At 47.7% G+C, this 21,590-nt stretch overlaps 1 protein-coding gene across 1 annotated transcript in view; it reads left to right on the forward strand.

The window, feature by feature from the left end:
• Nucleotides 1–18,908, forward strand: part of LOC128723940 (uncharacterized) — a 58,723-nt gene extending 39,815 nt beyond the window's left edge. Inside the window, exons 4-8 of the mRNA XM_053817705.1 lie at nt 4,620–4,755; nt 9,223–9,356; nt 11,365–11,487; nt 13,608–13,800; nt 18,554–18,908. Of these exons, the coding sequence (XP_053673680.1) occupies nt 4,620–4,755; nt 9,223–9,356; nt 11,365–11,487; nt 13,608–13,800; nt 18,554–18,693 (726 nt within the window). The 3' untranslated portion in view covers nt 18,694–18,908. The remainder of the gene's footprint in view (nt 1–4,619; nt 4,756–9,222; nt 9,357–11,364; nt 11,488–13,607; nt 13,801–18,553) is intronic.
• Nucleotides 18,909–21,590: the final 2,682 nt, after the last annotated feature.

The raw sequence follows: 21,590 nt of genomic DNA on the forward strand, positions 1-21,590 counted from the left end.
GAACCGGATAGAGCCACGAGGCTTCACCACAACCACCCTCACGGAGCTGTGGACAAGACACGTTAGCTTATCCAGCGACAGTTCAGTTCACCAGCTCGTCCACCTTCTTTTTGGGTCGGTATGATGGTTGGCTAATGAAAATTCAAATCACCCAACCGGTCGGTTGTGAAGAGCGGCCAGGTTCGTTGAAAGGTCGCGATGCACGTACCGAGGTGGTTTTCCCGCGATTCGAAACTACCAATCAAATGGACGAAATCTCTACGATCTTACTGATTGCTCGCCGAAACGAAGCTCGTATTTTCCACTGTCACAGTCAGTTTTTTCTTTGGTAAGCTCTCAATCTGCAGCAGAAGCGAAATGGAACAGAAAAAAACTCCCAATAGCTTGCAAACAAAACAAAAACTCCAACGAGCGCAAGAAAACTTCCATCCGTCACTCCCGCAAAAACTAGAAAAGCCCAACCGGCGCGCTAAAATGCGCGCGGGAATTGAGATTGTTTACGATCGTTTTGTTTTTCCAGCGGCACTACATTTTCCCCCACAGCGTGGTGTATCATCTTTCTGTCCGTTTTGCCTGCTTGCTGTACGTACCTTCTTCTACGATTGCCATTTTTTTGTTGTTCCTGCTTTTGTTTGCTTCCACGGCCCTCGAAGTGAGAGATAAAAATACTCTGCTCTCCTTCCTTATCAGCTGAAGGCAACGGCAAGATATCTGCGCCCGTGGCGTCACGCGTCACAGAGCGACACGAAACACCAATCACCAATTTGTGGCGCGAGCTTTGAGACATGCGTGAGCCTGTGAGCGGTGAAACAAAGCAAAACAAAACCAAAAAAAAACACACCATCCCTTCGACAACCCACCCCGAGTTGGGGTAGTTTTATTGCGCCTTTTTCTGGGTGTTGGTTTTTGCTGTCGCTTGCTTTCCGCCACAATTTGGTGCGTTTTAGTGCACCAACGAGCTCCGGCCGGAACTGGGAATGGTTTCTTTCTTTTTTGTATATTTTTTCTTTGAGCTCCCCACATGCTGTCGTCCCGATGACGTGATCGTTTGCGATGCCTTCTCACCAGAGGGCGCCACCGCGCCAATTGACGGTAAGAAACGGTGGCCTACTATTTCATCTGCGGTTATGCTCTGTTTACGCGCTCGTGAAGCATTCGGTGCTGATCGAAAAGCTCATAACGTTGCGCGGGAAACGCAAACGAAACCAATACCCGTGAGTGGCCCCGGAGACGCCAGCAAACAGGCGCAAACAAACGCAAAAAAAATATGCCGAACGACACAAAATGTGTCCCTCCGGGGACGAGGGATGGCCGAAATGCATCGATGGCAAAGAAGCTAAAAAACAAGAATCACGCACCGACCGGGAAACGGTGCCGTACATCTCGTGCTCACTCTCCGGAGAGCAATGCGTGAGGGTAACGCCACATAGATCAACCGCTCGATGTGTCCCCACAGGACTCCCTTCATTTTGCGCGAGTGTCCTGAAGAGCAGCAAAAAAAAAAGTTCGACCACGCCGTTCACAGGGGGGACATTTTTTGTGCATTTGATTTTCGGTTGGGTTTTTTCGGAGGGAGGCATTTTTTTCTGTTCCTCCCTGCCCAAAGCCCTCTCAGGCAGGCACCATTGACGAAGTTCCTTTTCGCCGCGTGCCCCGGGGTCACCCCTCGGGAGTGGAATCGTACCGAAACCGGAAAAGGCAGGCCGCTAACAGGATCACTCGCGGCCGTATTTATCGAGTACTCCTGGCCAGGGTTGGGCTGTTCGCATGAACGACGGCGTCGTTCCGAACTACTACGGCTGAGCGGCTGGTGATGCCATCTGGCAGGAGCAACACAAAAAAAAAGTAAAGGAATTGGAATATCCTCTCCCCACACGCACACGCTCGTATCGGCAAAATAGACTGGCGAAAAAAAAAAAAAGAACCACCACGCCAATCGGATCCGAGCGCTATTGGCTTCTGGGGATATTGGCTTACCTCGGGACGGCCACCGCCACGGTGTCCGGTGGCGCTTGGCGGCGAAAATCAGCTTTCCCGGCCGAAAGGAGACAAACTACGCCGCAAAATAGATAAGAAATAAATTGCTAGTATTTCCCGTCAGTGCTTTTTATTTCTTGCTCTTACGCTGGTGCTCGGTTCCTGTTCGGTGCGCTTTTTTTTTGCTCGCTTCTTTTGCTTCTTTATTTGGACCGCTTTCCGGTCGATAAACAACATCGATAACGGGCCCTTCGGCACCGAAATGGAATGTTTTCGTAGCGAACTTTCCGGACCCCGACACGGCGGCTTCGATGCTCGTTTTCTGATCCGCTTGGTAGCGGAATAAGCTTCTTCGTTTTGTCCTTTTTTTTTGTTCGCCTCGTTGCTAGTGCCTAGAGAACCTAAGATGGCTCATCGTTTTATTCGGGCGTATATGTGCGTGTGTGTGTGTGTACGTTTGTGAATGGTTGTATGGTTTTTTCACCTCTTTTTTTGGACATCCACGAAGAACAAACGTTCGCACCGATGTAGCGGCAGTAGCGATACCGAAATGAAGACTCCATCACCGGACGGAACTTCCCGAACGAAATCGGAAACCGGTTTGAGCATGGGTTGGTCGAAGGGAAACACGACCTAATCGTGCCGGCAATCGCGAGGATCGGTCGAATTTTGGAGCCTGCTTGTTTGTATCTCGTTCCCATCTGTGCCACTAGGCTGGTGAACCGTGTTCATACACGCACGTATTTGTTTCCGTCTTTTTTTTTTTGATCGGAAGATTCCATTCTTGTGTGGTAGATGGAGCTTTTGCAAGAAAAGATATCATCCGTAAATGGGCACCGACATTTGATTGGAGGATTTCAATTTTCTCGAGACAATTTACAAAACGAGAAACTTCAAATGAATAGTTTAAATAGTCAAAAAACGAAAAAAATGTTTTTCTCATACTCTTTATCGTTTGCTGGGATTTGATGCAAAGGCTTGAAGGGTAGGATAAATATATTTCAATTGTAAAAACCAAACGATGGCTAATTTGTTTTTACTGAAAAAGAAATCATTAGTCTTTCGTAGTGGCTAGGACCAGGGGCTTCCCTATTATTGTCTCACGTGCATTTAGACACTTTATTACTTACTGTTTTTAAAAGGCATTTTTTTAAATATATTTTATTCCAGTTTTATGGTAAGTTATTTATTTTATTTTATTTTAAAGAAAAAATCTAACGATATTAAAGAAATTTAATATCCATGTAATAACTTAATTTCTCTGTAAGTGATTAACACATTTTAATGACTCAAACAGAAGGGTAAAAATATTGTTCTATGTAATGAAATTTTCATTCATCGCCTTCCTGGAACGTGAATAGGCATTGTTTTTATTCTGATAACCGTTCCATCAATGGCCATGTTTACTCCATTCTGTTAAAATTCAATTTCAATCACGGCGAACGGGATGGCCGGAAAATTCCAATTTATTGTTCGCATCCAAACAAAACAGAACAAAAAACCACACACATCGGCATTAAAAACGGAGCGCACTTTTTTTTTATCCCTGATCCGTTTCCCTGGCTCGTTAGCTCCCCAACAGTACCAAACACACCCGGTGACAAATGCGATCGTATTTTAACACTCAATATTCACCTAATATTACACCACATCTCGCTCTCTCTCTCTCTCTCTCTCTCTCTCGCTCTCTTTTACTTCCTTCTCACTCGCGCACATTCCCCACAACCCGGTGCACACGAGGATTCGAGGAGCGATTTTTCTTTCCCCTCTAAATTACTGACACTCAAACCGTGGTGGCGCCATTAAGCCACTTTCAGCGGAACGAAGAGCAAAAGAGCGATGATCTCGAGTACGTGTATGTGTGCGTATGTGTGCCTGAGGATCTGGTGTGCCGCAAACGGGACAACAACACACCGAGAAATGGCGCCTCCGCACCCGAAGCGAATAAATGAACGCCACATGGTGATTGATTGTAGGGGATTTGCGTTCCTGTCGTTTTTTTTTCCTTTTCATTTCGGGCTTGTGGCGTTTCTTTTTTCGCTTTCGTCCAGCAACACCTAACGCACCCCAAAAAATGCAAAAAGTAAACGTCCTCTCTAACGGATGCCCGCCCCATTCTGGAAGACAAAAGCAATGGCAAAAAAAAACCGGAACACCGACAGCTAATCAACAGCTGTGTGGCTCCGCACAGCCTCGGCACGCCGGGACGGAAAGAATGGTTTTTCATTCCGTTCTGGTGGGTCGGTTGTCAAACGCATTTTCATTTTCCCGCTGCTCGCTTATTGGCCGTTAAGTCCAACATTCGCTGGCATTTTTTTGTTGCCCTCTCGTTGGTGTATTCTTTTTGTCTTTCGTTCGTGTTTTTTTTTCTCTCCCGCGTATCCTTCTCCGGTGGCATTAGCATCAAATCCTTCGATGCCATCGGAGATAGATAAATGTACTAATGTCGCGCAGTTCCGTTTGCGGTTGAGTGTGTGTGTGTGTGTTTCTGTGAGCGCGTTGTTTTTTTTTTACTATGTTTCAGGAATATTTCGCTTTCTCTGCTATCCTATTCCATACCTTAATCATTCGCCATTTGGTGCGGACATTCACGTTCGTTCGTTTGTTCTTTCTTTCTTTCCATGTTCGCCTCGTTACACCAGCGGTCACTCTCCAACGAAAGCCACGTCGCCATGAAGGCGGCCGGGGCGAACTACTCGGGAAAGTACAGCTGCGAGGTGTCGGCTGATGCGCCCTCTTTCCACACGATCATCGTCTCCGGCGATATGGAAGTTGTAGGTACGTATGTGTATGGGTGTATGGCCTCGTGGGAGCAGCAAGATAATTACAGCCTGGGACCCTGTTCCGCCATCGGTTTGATGCGAACCGATCTACTGATAGCGGTCACGAGTGGTTTTCCACATAAAACTGCTGACTGCGGGCGTGCTGAACGGGCGATTTTAGATGGATTCCGTCCCCATCGTGCTTTTCCGCCATTGGCACCTAGCGATGCGGGGGTGCGATTGAGAATCGAGCGAACAATGTTTTCGGATTTTTCTTCACTGCAGTAGCGCTGACAGTTCGTGGGAGTTTGTAATTTATTACAACGGATCAGTAGAAAACACAGTGGATGAGTTCGAGCGGTCAGTTTCGAGGGCTGTGATTTTGAATAAACGGACCCGAGTACTAATGAGCGGCTCAAGTTGATAGTAGAGCCTTCGATGAATGTTTTAAGCGTGTAAGTGCAAAACTTATAGTTGATATTGTGGAATATTCTGAAGGAGGAAAAAATTAATTTGAAAGCATTTGAAATTGTATCTAAATCTTATATACTAACATACAGCGAATTCATTCATGAACATGATGAGAATTCATGTTATTTTCAACTAAAGCAGACAAAAATATCATAAAGCCAAAATATTCTGTTATTTTTTATATATTCTCATGTGTTTAAAAGAGACTATGAAAGCAAAAGCAGCGGAATAGAGTTTTGAGTTATGCAACTTGATTTTCGACAATAACATGTTATTTAGTTTTCGCAATAAAGGGACCACACCAACCCAAGAATAAGCCAAGAATGAAGGGTAAAGACTAACCCATGAACGAAAAGAAAATGCTTTACAAGGACACGCGATTCAATCGATCGCCAACCCATAGTAATTGGGTTGGCAGCGAGCTGCTTCCTGGCTCGCCCGAGACACGCTCTTTCGGAAGCAAAATGTATTTTAAAACTGGAACGCACTCCTTCACCCCATCACACCATCGGAATGGCTCGCAAAAAGTCCTGTTAAATATGATTACCACGCTCGCATTGCGCGGGAAGCAAAACAAAAAAAGAAAAGAGCTCCCGACCCGTTCAAGCATCAACATTCAACAGCGATCGAATGGCACCCGGTCGCTTACCCGGGTTACCGTTCGCATTGCCGCGAGGCGTACAATTTAATATGGTCAATAAAAAATTATTAGATTTTGATCTCGACGGTTTCCATCGATCCGCACCGGGAGGGAGTCGCTACTGCGGGCTACTGGCGCTGCTGGCTCTGCTTTCACTCACTTTGAAACATTGTGCCCTTCGAGTTCCTGTTTGACATTTGCAAGCACCGCCTCCGGCTTTGCACGGCCAGCACGCGAAAGCACTCGAAAGCACTTCTCCATCATCGGCCATCGCCACCGGCAGGGCGCTTTATTTGCACCCGGTTCGATGAAGCCGATGATGTTTCCGTTTTCCTATTTTTCTGCATTTTTTTTCTCCCTCTCCTTTCTCTCTTTCGCTTCTTCGCCCACACCGTTCTTGCGGCGCTTCTGCCTCATGTCCTTGTGCCCGCGCGTCTGCCGTGGTGGTACGGTTCGATGATTTTTTATTGAATATTACCGCTCCCAGCTGGAGCGAAGAAATTGCCTTGGAATTTATTTATTCCTCGGCCGCACCACCTACCACCCACTCGTGCGCTTATTTGTTTCCGCGAAAATTTTCTAGAATGCCCGCCTGCTCCACCACCGTCCGTTCGGTTTTTGTTTGATTTCCCTGCCAGGGGAGGCATGTTCTATCCCGGGATTGGCCGCGGCCGGGTTCAGGACGCGCACGCGATAATCGAACCGGGCTCAGCGGACCACGAAACGGAACGGACGGCGCAAAGATAGGTCGGTCACCGCATAAATGTCAGCCCAGAAGCGTAATGATCCTTTGCACCCGGCATGTTTGCAACGATGTGGCGCAATTGCCGGGCTATGGTTGGGGGTTGGGGTGAAGTTTTTTTTTTACTTTTATTCTTAAAATCCCAACTCCAACCCCAGCGATCGCAGACCGAGGGTGGAATTAGGGCTGCACCCGGGGAAGCATTAATCCGGCACCAACTGGAGCGTACGAATTTATTGAACGCGCGTGGAAAAAAGAACTTTCCCCGAAATGGGGCACTGTTTTGTGTGTGCGGGGGTGGGAGGAGAGAGTTTTGGGTGAAAGAAAATTTTTCGATTGGTGGAAAATGTTTCGCTCCGTTTCGGGACGGCTCGCGGAGGTAAATGAGATCGTTAGCGTGTTGTAAGAAGGCGGCGAAGAGGATGGCGTTGTCGAATGAAAAAAAAAAAGATGGAATGGAAGAAAAGCGCAGTAAAGCGCTGTCGGCCTCGCGCTACTTGCCAGCTTATATTCATCGACAGGGCGGATAATGGCGTCATTTTCGAGCGGTGGTGGGAAACTTTTCACCCCAGTCACTTTTTTACACACCATAAAGCGCGCTTCGGTTCACCGACGAACTGGGCGGGCCTTTTTTTTGTGCGTTGAAACGCAATCATCTATAACCGCTGCTTAACGGGGCACAATATGACGGCTCGAAACGATGTGCAGCCTAAGTTTATCTATTCCAAACACGGGAAAGTACGCAAACTAATTACGCATTAAAACTCAGTGAAACGAAGGACAAAATTATGTATCCGTTAAATCTGCAGGATTTCAGCGATCGATTACAAAACGATTGGGTTGGCCCAGTGATCGGTTTTGCATGCCCTTGAGACTCCATTGAAAAATGGAAAATTATGCTCGTTCTCATTCGAAAAGCAACTGCAGCCTAATCGGTAGCGCCCAGCAGCTCGTGGAATCTTTTGCACAAATGCATCAATCGGGACGCCAATGTAATTAAAATCAATCATTAGCCAAAATTTAAATTACACCCGAACTCCCCTTTCTCACCGATATCGGCGTATCGGTTTTAATTATTTTGTATCGCTGAAAACTAAACCAACCTTAAATGCCACCGTTCGGCACCACCGTTATCCTCCCATCGCGTTGCTACACGCTGTGCGGTAGGAAATCACATATTCCATTACAAATCCCACGTCTCATTTTGCATCCTATTATGCGGGCTAATGGGATTACGTGCGTGCACCGGACTCGGGGGTCACACAGTCCTGCCGCCTAGCGAACCGTATCGATTACAACCGTAATCAAATGCAGCAAATGCGCTCTCGGATTTCCACCGGACCGAACGTTTCGGCGGACGCTTTAGCGCTTTTGCATCTCAAATTTATCATCCTTGAAGTGCAGCCACCATTTGCAGCAGGGGGTTGCGTGGATCCTGCGCGCCAGAGAGTAGGAGCGAGTTGGATGAAGTCAAACGCCTAGTGCTTTACGCGACGCTTACGCTTGCAATCGCAGGAAAGCCTTATTTAATTACATATTAATTACATCAGCTCGGGAGCCGGAATGGGTTGGGTTGGGACCGGGCACCGGGTGCGCCGTTCGACGCCATCCCGCTTTGAAGCTTTGTGGTGAATGTGGAATGCAAAATGAAAGAGCGAGCACACTGAATGGAAAGCCGGGAAAGCCGGTCCATTTTCTCGCCCGAGCTGACCGGTTCGCGGATCGGTCGGTGGCGATGAATAATGTATCGGTTGTAAAATCTTGCTAATCATCACGATACACGACACCACACGGGGAGCTCGGGCGTGGTATGGTGCGATTCCCCAAAGACCTCTCACTCACCCACGGCGCGTGAATTAATGATCTTGGCACCGGTTTGACCGGTGGCGACTCTTTCACCGTCCGATGGAGGCGCCTGGTGGCGCTCACAGCCTTTTAATGCAGCGCTTCTTTTAAGCTAATTCGCCACCGAACCCGAATGCGGTCACTTTGCACGGGTTCGATAAATCACATCACGGTGCATCCCGGTTGGCACCCGGTTGCCGCAAGAATCATCAATAAATCTAATGAACTCGAGCGCCGGCGCCATGGCTGTCGTGCAGTTTCAAAGTCTTGAAAGATTCCGCACCGTCCACCGGGACCGACGAAAGCTTGCCAATCTTAGCGATGGCTGGGCGAGCAATCGTTTTTCACTCACCATCGCCAGTGTCCGATGGCCGGTGGGAAAATATCCCCAAGTACCGAGCAAACATAACAAGTATTCAATCATTTTCCGGCTCCGAGCTCCGGCCCTACAAAAGGGAACGGCTTTCGTCATCGCTACTAAAGCAACACAGCACCACGTAGCGTTGGGAATAATGTACGAGCTTTGCGTCCGCAACAAAAAAAAAACGATCAAAACGAACGGAAAGCCTTATGCCAGTGGAGAGCAAATAATGCGCTTCGAGTCAGTAATCAGCTCGGCCGGAATTGCAGTACATGACTGCCAGCCGATCGATCGGAACCACATTATCTTCATCTGCCGTACCACTGCTGACTCTAATGCATGCCGAAATGTCTTTTTTTTTCTCTCCTTCTTTTTCATGCCAACGGATCCTGCCAAACGGGGAACTGCAACGCCGGGCGAACAGAACCACCCAACCAGCAACCATCGGTGACGGGCATCCAGGCGCGGTATCGCCCGGGCGACATCCTGCGGGCCAACTGCACCTCGCACAATTCTAAACCGGCGGCAAATTTGACGTGGACGATTAATGATGTACCGGTAAGATTTATCGCTCTCCGCTCGTGGACGGATCGGCCGTGTGCGATCGGCGTGCTGGTGGGAATGAAATAAATAAAACGAATTTCCCTCGCCCAATTTCCATCTCTCGCGGTGGGTGTGGTGTTGAGGGAACGTCGAAATCCCGCTACCGGTGACGGGGACGATGACGGTGACGGTAAGCGGAGCAACGAAGAGACCATTTTTCGGCACCGTTTGGCTCATTGCCATTGAATGATGGAAAACCACCGCCTGCTGTGTGAAGCTGCCGGTACACGGTTGTAGGCGGAAAAACAAATTGATCGAACGACAAGCTCGTTGCGCTGGTTTCGTCTCCGGAAGGACGAGTAACGGCACGCCTCCTGACATGAAAGGCGCCACAGTTCGCCCGCTACCCACCCAGAAGCGTACACGCTCGAGCTGCGCTTTGTGGTTCACGCGTGAAACGCACCAACGGGAAAGGTCCATAAAGCAACCGGAATGAAATTAGATTTCCGGAATCCGAACGGTGGAGGGGGCAGGTAACCGAACGATCCCTCGAGTGGGAGGTGAAAATCCACGAGAGAGAGAGAGAGAGAGAAAGAGAGAGAAAAAAATGAATTCGGAACGAAGCGTAAACCCGGGAAAGAAGCCGCCCGTTCTGCTTGGAAAACCATCAACGATCACTTGCTTAGCGAATGCGGTATTGCGTTGATTTTTCTTTGCGCTTCATCCGCCGGATCGGTGCGAGCGTGTTTGATTTGGAATTCCGGCACACGATGGTGGTGCCGCGCCGGAGCATTCGGCCGAATGAAAATCGAATTTCTCGTGTGTCGCGTGTGTGTGTGCGCACGTGTGTGAGTCGGTAAACGGAAGCAGCCAGCCGGAAATGTCTCGCTGCGGCCGAAAAGGGGATTTTTGAGGGATCGACACAAACCAAACAGGATTTAAAAACCTATTTAAAACATAATTGAATTTACACTTCTCAATCAGGGATAATTTCACGCAACGCTGCACGTGGCTTGCGGGAGAAGGTAGTGTACAGAGGGCGAGCACAACGCCGTGCGCGCGATTGGTGGTGTAAAGCTGGGCCCGAGGCTTGGGAGGGCTTCCATTCTATCCGATGGTATGGCGAAGAACGGAGAATGGAAAAAGAATCGCGCGCGCGTTCCACTCGAAAGCTGAAAGCAATTTTGAGCGTACGTTTGGTGGGTGGTTTGGAAGCTGAATGTTTAATTATTCTTGAATTGATTAGTTGTTTTCTTGCTCGCGGGACGTTAAGTAAGCGGCAGTTGATAGAAATGGCATAAATAGGCGTCTTAGCGAGGACGAACATTACCGTAGAATGCAGGAAGCAAAGCATTTTTGGAAACTGACGAAAATAACGACGTTAAAAGTTATTAAATTATATCTTTCGCCATTGGGTGGAAAATATTATTAACAATCTTTTGCAGATTCATACGTTTGTTTTCAATGGCAATCATGTTTAGTTAAAATTAATTTACGTTTTTCGTTTCATATTAATTAAGTTAACATAAAGCAACAGGTGTTCTACATGAGAAATCATCAATTCGATAAGATCTAGGTTTTGTTTATCATAATTTTGAAGCAAATGCATTATGTAAAGCAATCGTAACGAAATATTAAAAATCATTTTTCAATCAATTTTATTTTCTTTGCAAGAGATAAGATGAACGTTTATGACACAACTGCCTTCATATCCATCGTTTCTATCGCATAAACCAAGGCGATTGCAATTTGCATTCCTACCCATTAATATGCGTACAGCGTGGTGTGCATTTCGCTACCGAGACAAAACACGAAACCATAATTACGCTGACAATATCCCCATTGCTCATGGTGGTGCCAAACATTTTCGCCCCCCCCCCCCCCTTATATTTTGCCGAAAACTTTGCCCCATTTTGCGAGTGTGATGGAATAATTCCAAAGTTGTACCGAGCCACAGGGAAAACTAATCAAACTTTTGTTTTGTTCAAAAATCCATCTTTCATCCGTGCACGCCTCCGTCCAGATCCCCACGCAGTACGTCAAGCTGTACCGGCCGATAAAGGACACGTTCACCGGACTGGAGACATCCATCGCCGGCGTCAACTTTATGGTGTCCCACGACCACTTCGTGAAGGGAAAGCTGAAGGTAATTATTCAACGCCCCCGCCCCACGGCATTTGCATCTGCGAGGCAGCCCTATCCTGACCATTGTCATCCTTCGTCATTCACACCGTGTTCGAATCCGTTTAAATCAGTGCGTTCCCGTGCCTGAAACCGCAAGGGTTGTAGTGTTAAAAAAAACGAACGAAGGAACCACACTGTCATTCATTCCCGTCGATGCGTGATTTTCTTTTCACTCTACGAAACGAAAAGTCCCACGGTGTGCGTAGCCATCCTCGTAAACGGCGTTGACATACGGGGTTTTCCCGAGTTGCAGCCCCAAGTTGAGTACACAGTTAACCGAAGAAACCCTTCCAAACGGACCGCAAACAAATAAACCACCACCACCGAAAGGCACGTTGGGGAATACAAATGGTTAAATTTATTCCGCTCAAATCGGACCCGAACCAATGTCAGAACCTCGTCCCGGCACACCATACAGACGCGTGGGTTCGGTGTCGAGTCGGAGAAAAACTTTTCTCATCTCGATGCAAAATCATATCGGATCCCGGCAATGCACCGGGGATTGCTCGGGCAGGAACTGTGCGCCAACGAAACACGAACACGGGCAAACATGACCACGCGGCTGCGTTCCAGAAGCTCGTTAGCTTCGTTTCGAATGTTTGTGTATAATGAGGAAACACGGTTGTGCAAATCTGTAGAGAGCATATTCTACTTTTTAAACAAACAGTGCACGCGAAGCCCGGCTGCATATTGATAAAGCACATAACGAACGCGTCAAAGTGTCCGGTCAAACTGATTACGGATATTGTCGACATCCTCGGACGGGTCAGGTCCGTTTACATCGGTTGCATCTCGCTCGCTCGGGCAGAACGCCATCGAAGCAGCACCGGAGGACGATTGTGGGCGGACAATGCGCTCGAGAGGAAAAGTTTAATTAATTAATTATAAATTTCCGGAGCTTCCGAGCGATACGAGTGATGTACGACCAAAGGCAGAAAAGGCTCCTAAGGCACAAAACGTGCGGCGGAAGTGGGTGATGATGCAAAAAAAAACGTGTATAATTTCAAACGACCGATTGTGGAATATTTTACACGAGCCAAACCGCACGAAACTATGTAGTTGTAGTTGGTGTTCTATTGTACAGATTGAATCCTGCATTTTCTAGAGTAGTTACGTCCGACAGAGATCTATTTGCATTAAGAGTTTTTGTTTTCGGTTGAGTATGGTTTGGTTTGAATCGGACCATTGTGCCGGAAAGAATGCCCCAAATTATGCTAAAAGATGAATAGACCATATATTTTAACCGTAAGTGTACCAAAGTACTGGCCTACTGAGATTCAATTTGGGGTAACATATAAACTAAACGGTTATTCTGATCCACCGCTATTCATTTGCGCGTTAGTGGTTTATGCATATTTTACAGCATGTTTCGAGCATATTTACCCATTTCACCATAACACAAGCTCACAAAGGAGGCAATTCCAAACTTCAAACTAATCCACCTTTTCGAGTCCTTCCACCCTTTTCCCGAACGGGGTTCTTTTGTGACGAAGCTACTCCACCGAGGTGTGGGTGAACAATACGTAATATTAATTAAAAGTTAAATTGATTTCAACGATACGCTAGTTTCGTCACAAACATTCCGTCCTGGCTTATCGGTAATGGACGAGGGCATTTCAAAAATATCTATCGGCAGTGCGGAAGCAATCGAGAAACTTGAAAAAAGCAAACACGCTCGTCTTCTTTAGAACCACCGTTTGGCGTTTTCCATTGTTCGCTGGGAATCTATTCAGTCGTCTTTATCTACTTCACAATCTCCGGTATACTTTTATCGCTCAGCGTTCATCATCGTTGCGATTTCACTTTCTTCGCTGCAGGTGTGTTCGTAAAGCTCGTTCAAAGTCATCTTCAACTTACGCGATGCAACATAATTATGCTGCTGACGTTAAGAAGCAAACGTTTACCGCAAACAGGAAGCAATCTTGGTGCACGAAATGAAAAATATTCAAGCAAAAAAAAACAAAACCTCGTCAGGAAGCGCGCTCGTTCGATGGAGATAATTAATACCATTAATTTGTGCTCACGGTGTTGTTCGGGTTTTTTTTTCTTTCTCCCTCTCTTTCGTCCTTTTGCCCGATACAGCTAAAGTGCGCGGCATCGATACACCAGCTCTATCACGAGGCCGTCGAGCAGCTCGTACCGGAAGATCGACCCCGGATACTGGCGACCGGTGTTTCGGCCAGCGGGCACAGCATCAGCCTCTACCATGGGACGGTACACGAAGGCGAACAGACGGATCAGAACGACGCTTCCCTGACCGTGAACGGCTACAAAGGTAAGCAGCTTTAATCTCTCTCTCTCTCTCTCTCGCTTCCTGTTTGGTGGTTTGTGATCCTCCCTCCAGGTGGTCCGGTGGATCAAACCAACCGAAGTGATGCTAACGGGCAACAGTTTAGCCGTGATCTTGGGCACTTTGCACGAGGACCTGTTGACCGGGATGTGGGATAGTGTTTCTTGTGATTTTTCCTGCTCGTCGGGTGGTTGGTGTGGAATGGATTAAACAAGCCGAGCCGAGAAACTTCACAAGACGGCTTCATTGTGAAGTGGGGCTTGGATGTTTGGTGGCTTAAAATACTTCGCTAGAAGCAGTAAAGGTATCGGAAGGTTAATTTCATTTGCGGATCAAATCGTTCCCTATTGAGCCTTCAGATTCCTGTACACGTGTCTGTCATGTTGGGGGAAAGTGTTTCTTTTGCTGACTCATCTGTCTATTGTTCATTTTCAATCCCAAGCTTTCGACATTCCGTTTCGCAGACTGTGTTTATTAGAATCTCTAAAACAAAGCCATCTAAGATGAACTTTCTGTTCATGTTTCATATTGAGCTGTGACGCATCCCTTAAACGAGAAACTTTAAGCGTCTGCCAAGAGCTTGAAATGAAACCTGCACGAGCACCTTTCCACGCCATGCTTCAAGAAGCTTTAACACAAGCGCGCACAATTCTAATTGTGCGTCAAACATGTTGCACTCAAGCGCGTTACACCAAATACAAGCTGCTGATTCCATAGCAAAACCTCTCGAGAACGGCTTCGTGACCTCCTGCGGCGAACTTATTGCACATGACGCTCCTGGTGCCTTGGCGCGGTATTACTTTTCCATCATGATTAGCTGCCTCACTGGGGACTTCACCAAAGCCCGGGACGAGAGCGATAAGAAGGGCACCAATTACAGCGCCACTGCACGCCGTACTGCAACTTGCGCACGCTGCAATATGAGCAGTGCTTGGCGCGGCGCAACCCTGTAAGATAATACTGCAGTTGAGCCACGAATGAAGTAATTTCACAAGTTCTCGGGTGGAAGTAGGCGAAGCAGCACTTCCATGTGTTCTTGCCCACCGGTGGTGCACCACCAAACCGGCACACTTCATGCCACTTGAAACCGAGCACCGGTTCGTTCGCTCCCGGCGGCATCCTTATCCAACGGTGCCCGGTGGGTGCCCCATCGAGTGCGTCAGCGAGAGCTACGATCCGGATACGGATAGCTTCATATCGGGCCCAAGGATACGGCCCGCTTCCCCGTCCATCGTTTCCACACCGCACGGCCTGGCATTTGCTGCGCCAGCCGTATGTGACAACATTTTCCACACCAAGAACTTTCGAAATGAGAAAAGCTATACGAGCGCCGGACGTGGGGGTATAAATCATCGCGCAAAATAGATTCTTCCCGTGCCCGGTCGCTGCCTGCGGTGCGTTCTGCGTTCTGTTTGCAACATTCTCCCATCCCGGGGAGGGCCCGGGACGGCACAAAGACAATGCGGGAGTTGAGCAGGGCACGATGGCCTCCCACTGGTCTGCCCCTTGCGCCACCGGTCCGGGAAGAAAGTATGCAGAAAAGCATCCACTTCCGAGCGTACCGAAAGTGGCCGAAATGGCACGAGATTGAGGTTATTGTGCGATGGTGTAGACGTGTGAAAAATGGGCACGATAATTCATATCCCCTTTTGCGGGGTGGGTTGTGTTGTGTATATCCAACAACAGTTGCCGTTTTGCGCGTTTGCCGGGTTTGGGTTGTGTGGGTGTGTTTGTGTGCCGAGTTGTGTCCGGAATGCTTGTAACGCTAACCCTTTCGCCAGCAAGCGGGGCACATATTTCCATTTTCTATTGCGCTATCGAGTCGTGCCATAAATTGATCTCACGATAAAATTAGTTTTTTTTATTGCACCACCATTAGAATCTATTTAGTGTAGAAAATGCATTGAAAATAAATGTTTGATAAAAGGTATGAAAAAGAAATGCCCTAAAATGATACTGAGTCTTGCAAATTGGTAACTTTTTTGTATAGCTTTCTTTTATGAAAATACTTGTTGAAACCTATACATCTAGCATGTTTTAATCTTGAATTGAACGTAAGCGTACATACCAGCCGTGCCTTTTATCCTGCAAGGGTTTACGGTCGATAGCGCCAGAGCTTCTCCAGACGAAACAGATAACGAACGATGGCCTACGAATGCAAATATAAATTTGTCCCAAGAAATTCCCCGACAACCCCAAAACCACGCCAGGCACGCGCTGGAGGCCAATTTCTTTCCATCCTCACCGCCGTCGAAGTTCGCTCGCTAGCCGAAGCGTTTTAAAGCGAACACACACGTGAAAGAATGTCCCCACCGTTGCTACGTTTCGTTACAACGGTCGTTTCGGATCGGTTTGCTCGACCTGGGTACGTTTGAAACGGGTGCAAGAATGAAGAATACTTTTAAACGCTCCCCAGCGTCACTGGAATTCCGCATCCCTAAGGGTGGGAAAGTGTAGACAAAGTGCAAAAAAAAAGCAACAAATAAAAAGGTAAAGGAAAGAAAAAGGATATCGAGAGATGCCGAGTTTCTCTCTCTCTTTCTTTCTCTTGGGGGCACGCTCCGAGGGCTTGCATTTAATTCCGTCCTTGGTACGAGACATGGAACCACGGGTCCACTTGGGTCGCTTTCCAACACTGACCCGGCGCCGGTTTATTCGGCAACAACCGGAAGCCACCGGGCACACATTTGCACATACCTCCGACACGCCGACGCTTTCCCCGTTTGTCAATTTACAGATTTCCCGGTGTCCAGCCCTCCGGCGAGCGTCGCATACTCACGAGTGCCCATAAATTGCGTCCACCTCGTTCAGTTGCTTGAGTTCGTTGCTTTGCACCACCGCGTGGTACATGAACTTCTCGAAAGGTGCCCGCTGGAAGGAGAAAGGGGTTTTGGAAAATTTATACCACCCTCATATGCGCTCCCGGCCCGGACTGTTTTATCATATTTTCCACTGCACCCGGCACGGGTAAGCGGAAGGATGACCGGGATTCAGTTTCCCTCGGTCGAGCGTTTTCCCCGCAGGGGACATTTAGTTTTTTTCTCTCTCTTCTCTCTTCTCTCCTTCTCTCGTTCTCTCTCACTCACTCTCGCTTTCACTCGTCACCTTCTTCTACCGGTTCTGTTCGAGCACACCCAAAGGAGCCACCCCGAAAAACCGGCGTGCCAGACGAGTTGAAGATGACAGGAATGTTTTATGAAGGAAAAACAACTTCTGCCCGGTCCTGCCCGGAAGCGGAACCCGAAAGCAAACATTGTTCTGTGACAGTGTTGCGAAAAGTCACTTGCCGGGCCCGTGCGCTGCACTTTGCCGGTGACGGGAGTGACTTGCTGCACTCATTTGGCTACCGGCGCTTGGTCCTGTATGGTCCTAGTGGCCCAACCGACCCGAGAACCGTTGGCAGGGTTTTGTGCAGACGTCTGTTCAAATAGAGCTGTCGGTAGCACTTTACATCGCTACCAATCATGATGGACCGTTGCTCCGGAGGTACCCCCTTTGGGTGGTTCTCACACCCACGGTTGCGGATTGTCGTATGTCATTACAAGAATTTCAAGCCCGTATATCTTGGATGTTGTTTCAACCCCACCGGTTGACCAAACCTGCAACCCTACGTATCTACACCATGGCCAGGGAAATAGGGTTTTCCCAGCTTTCGTCCCAGCCCCTACCAAGTGCAGCTTGCTTTGATGTAGCAGCTCGCTCCGGGTCACGGACCATACGAGCCATCGGGTTGGGTCAGTGAGCGGATGCACGACTCGGATGAAGTTTCAAAAACATTTGCTACAACGATTTGTGTGAAATATATATACTTACGAGACTAGCACGGCGGGTGAGCGTGCGTGTTTCTGCATGCCACTGCATCCCGGAGTGAGTTTGTTGTAAATCGAAGCCTGATCCATACCACCATGATGGTGCTTGGGGATTTTACCAGAACTACCCGCCCGAACGAAGGACATCGGTCTGTCGGCTAGCCGAAGCCCGTCCCATCGTCGCTAGTCGATGAAGGAAAAAACAATTTTAAAACGAACCACCAGGGCCCACTAGGTTAGGCAGTGATGGATTTGTGTATACCACCGTGTGCTTGGCATAATATTTTCCAAGCGCACCGGAATAGGGCCGGTTTGCTGTAGCCACCGGCAGGTGATGATAAGGTACTTTATGGATGTGCTGTGTTAGTGATGGGATGCTTGCAGTGGGACGCGTGGGTTTTGGCGAGCGTAGGAGATGCATTATTCTTCGTTACTTGGTTCATAAAGTATGAGCGATTTTAAATGTATAAATTATTAGCGGATACCTCATGATACTCGCTGCACACTATCCTACACGATGGGCGATAGTGTTAATAGCAATGCAAAAAGATAGCGTCAATCAGTCTGTTTTAAAGTGCACAAAATCCTCGCTATTTTCTCGTACGTCGACGATAAATTGTAGTGTTCCGTTTTAACAAGCTTTCAAGCGTGGTTGTATTGCATGTGCTTATTGCAACTCGCTCATGGAAAAGATAAATGCAAAACTAGTGCTGCTACTCATGCAAAATATATACCATTTCCTTCACAATGCATTCACCGTCTCCATATGCTTCTAAATTGAATGCAAACGAAGCGATTATGCCGTTGCTGTGCGCAACGCCCGCTTTCGAAATAGCGGAAAATATTGAATAATTTTCCAACCTCTCAACCCAACTCCCACCCGAATGTTGCTTTCAATATTCTAACGATGTGATTTTCCGGTCTTCCAGCGGACAAATCATCGCCACTTCCGTCCACCTCGGGCGGGCTGCAGATCGATTCGTACGTCAAGGTGTGCTGGGTGACGTTCTACATCTGCATCATCTGCACGGTGATGGTCTACTCGATACGCTACCTGATGGTCACCTGACCCCAGCAGAGGGAGGCCAAGAGTGGTGCCGGTTCAGCGAATGCTTCGCTAGCCGAGGGGACGTCGCTCGAGTTGGATCCACTTCCGGGCAGCTACCCCGTGCCACCGCCCCCGTCGGCGGCCACCATCTCTTCGTCAGCCCTCGTCAACGTCGACAGCTGCGTCCTGTTCGTTCCGCGGTGATGCAACACGTTGCAAAAGAACGTCCCAGCAACAGCCCTGCGTCTAGGATCTGTTTTCTCACCGAGACGGCAGCTCGGTCGGTCGAACCAGCGACGGATGCCCCAAAAGCAAGCTTAATCATATGACAGGCAAAAGTGGCAACTGGGCGCAGGAAAAACAAAACAAACGAATAAAAACAAATGCGCAGCCATACATACACGCGCGTAAACACACATACACAAAATAAAACCAAATACCAAACCATGTTGCTGTCACCGTATTTGTATCGTCGTGAATGATCCTACTAAGCCTACTAGGATAATGTTTGGTATATTTTATAGGAGCTACTGGGCGCCTCCATTGCATGGCGTGTGGCATGGTGGCAGTTTGATCGTAGACACATTAAATGAGCCCTCACTCAGCTCAGGTGGGTGTGCTCGTGTAAATAAACCATTTTAACTAAGTGTACATACATCTACCGATCCCCTCTGGCTTCTGTTGCCCGTTCCGCCCTTTTGCTCCTTTCCACGTTTTCCCATTTTCCTACGCTCCTACCACGACGGGACACCTGTTCATGAGTGCTGATCAAATGGATTTTATTGTAACGTTACGTACCACATGCCCGTGGTGCTACTCAAAGTCCATCGAATGTTAGCAATGGTTAAGAAACAGCACGATATTCATGCGAAAAGCGTAAGCACCCGAGGCCGAACTGTGTCCCGCCCTGTGAATCGGCAACTGCTTGAACATGAAACAGGTCAACCCTAGCTAATAATTGGAATCGAAATCTGTACATGTACATACGTAGCTAAGGCAGTGATGGTAGCCGACCTACCGATCAGCTGTTTCGGTACACATGGACCGGGTGAATGATTAACAAAGCGCATCCTCTAGCCGTACCGAGTAAATGTAATGCTTACCTTGCGTTTCGTGGCGCGTAGACGTCAGTCTCACTTCGGTTCTCGGTTATTGGGCTTGACCTACCTGTCATAGATAAGCATGTATCAATTTGTTGTTCAGTCTTCAAACAGAAAAAGAGACAAATAAAGTACCAGACGAAAATCAACTACAAACCCGCTTTCGGGGATGTACCTCCATTGATATCACATTGCGAAAAACCTTTCAGGAAGAAATGAAAGATAGAAAACTAAGGAAAAGAAAGAAACTTAAGAAATGGAAAGCGAGAAAGAAAGGACAAGGTATGTATTAAAGCAACACATCTAATGAACATATCATCGTCGTAACAGGAAGCCAAATTCAGGTAAATAATTTACGCTGGAGTTATTGAAAATGGTGTTAATTGACTCATGTACGAATATATTTTGTTTAAAACGATCCAAAAGGCTTGTAACATTAAAGATGTCATTTGCTGGGTGATAATGTAAATATGAGTATGATATGATGCACTACTATATATGATGAAATAAAGCTAGCACATCTCTAACTGTACGTGCAGCATAGCATCATTCGTCATTCAATTCAATTGTGGCTTCAACAGTTCGATTCGACAGTACATTTCTAGCTGTACGTGTAACATAGCACCATTCGTCATTCAATGCAATTGTCGCTTCAACAGCTCGATTCGACAGAATACGAAACTGCAGCAATTGATAAAGCATGCAACGAATGCAGTGCACTTTAGCAAAACATTCTAACACTGTTTGTGCATTCCTCGAACAGTCCAGAAAGAGCTCGGAACTGAAATAGCGACCATGCTGCAATTCCCCAACGATCGATCGATTTCGAGATGGTATTTTGTTGAATATCGTCTCATTTTTACCTACACTAAATTAAGTTCAGTTCACCCGGAATTGAATCACATTGCAATCACTTCAGACACCTCACGAGGGACCATGCGCCTCCATCGCTTCCACTCACCGAACGTAAATCGTCCGGTGAATGTTTTCGGTCAAATATTCATGATATGCCTGCACTCCGGCATGCTTTCTCCGTGTCCAACCATCCATATCCACGCCAGTGCCCAAAAACGGCACGACATTCCCTAAAACACACGCAGCTGTGCGGGATGGTTTGGAAAATTGATTGTAAGCATTTCGCATTCCACGGTTCGAGCGCAGGGTTACCTAAAACGCCATGTGCAGCACCACGTTTGAACTATTTTCCACCCGAGGGCCAGCACGCGGTTCTCGTTAGTTCTGCCACGCCGTGATATGGGCCTAATTAAACCGGCTGCAATCTTTTATTCATAAGCAAACTCGTTATCCCGCTTTACATACCACGACAAAGGGACGACCTGGTCGTGGATTAGGATGGTGCGCGAGCAAAAGGGCTGACTCTCAATTACCCTCAATCATTTGGAAGGAATCAATTACCGGTCGTTCTTCGCGCGCGCCTGGTAACCGCTTCCGGGTGGTTACGATGGCACGCTCCCCGGTGGCGGTGTTAGTTATCGAGTTGATTAAGTCAACAGGATTAGATCGAACTCTCGAACCAGTTTGGGTGGGATAAATGATTGTGCCCGGTAATGCTATCAGCACTGGGGGGAAGCGGTTTTAATCAGTTCCACCTCGACGGTATTGCTCGGTTCCCACTCGGGGCAGAGGGAAACTATTTATGGAGATTAAAAATCGCTCCCCTAATCTACATAACTACGCAATACGGCAGCATGGGGGTGAAAATATCCACGCCATCGCGAAATAATACTAGCATCTGTTTCGTAACTGTTGAAAACAAGCGATCAAAACGAAATGATATCACAAACGGTTTTTATATGT

The sequence above is a fragment of the Anopheles nili genome, chromosome 3 (assembly GCF_943737925.1).
Source record: "Anopheles nili chromosome 3, idAnoNiliSN_F5_01, whole genome shotgun sequence".
Taxonomy (NCBI): domain Eukaryota; kingdom Metazoa; phylum Arthropoda; class Insecta; order Diptera; family Culicidae; genus Anopheles; species Anopheles nili.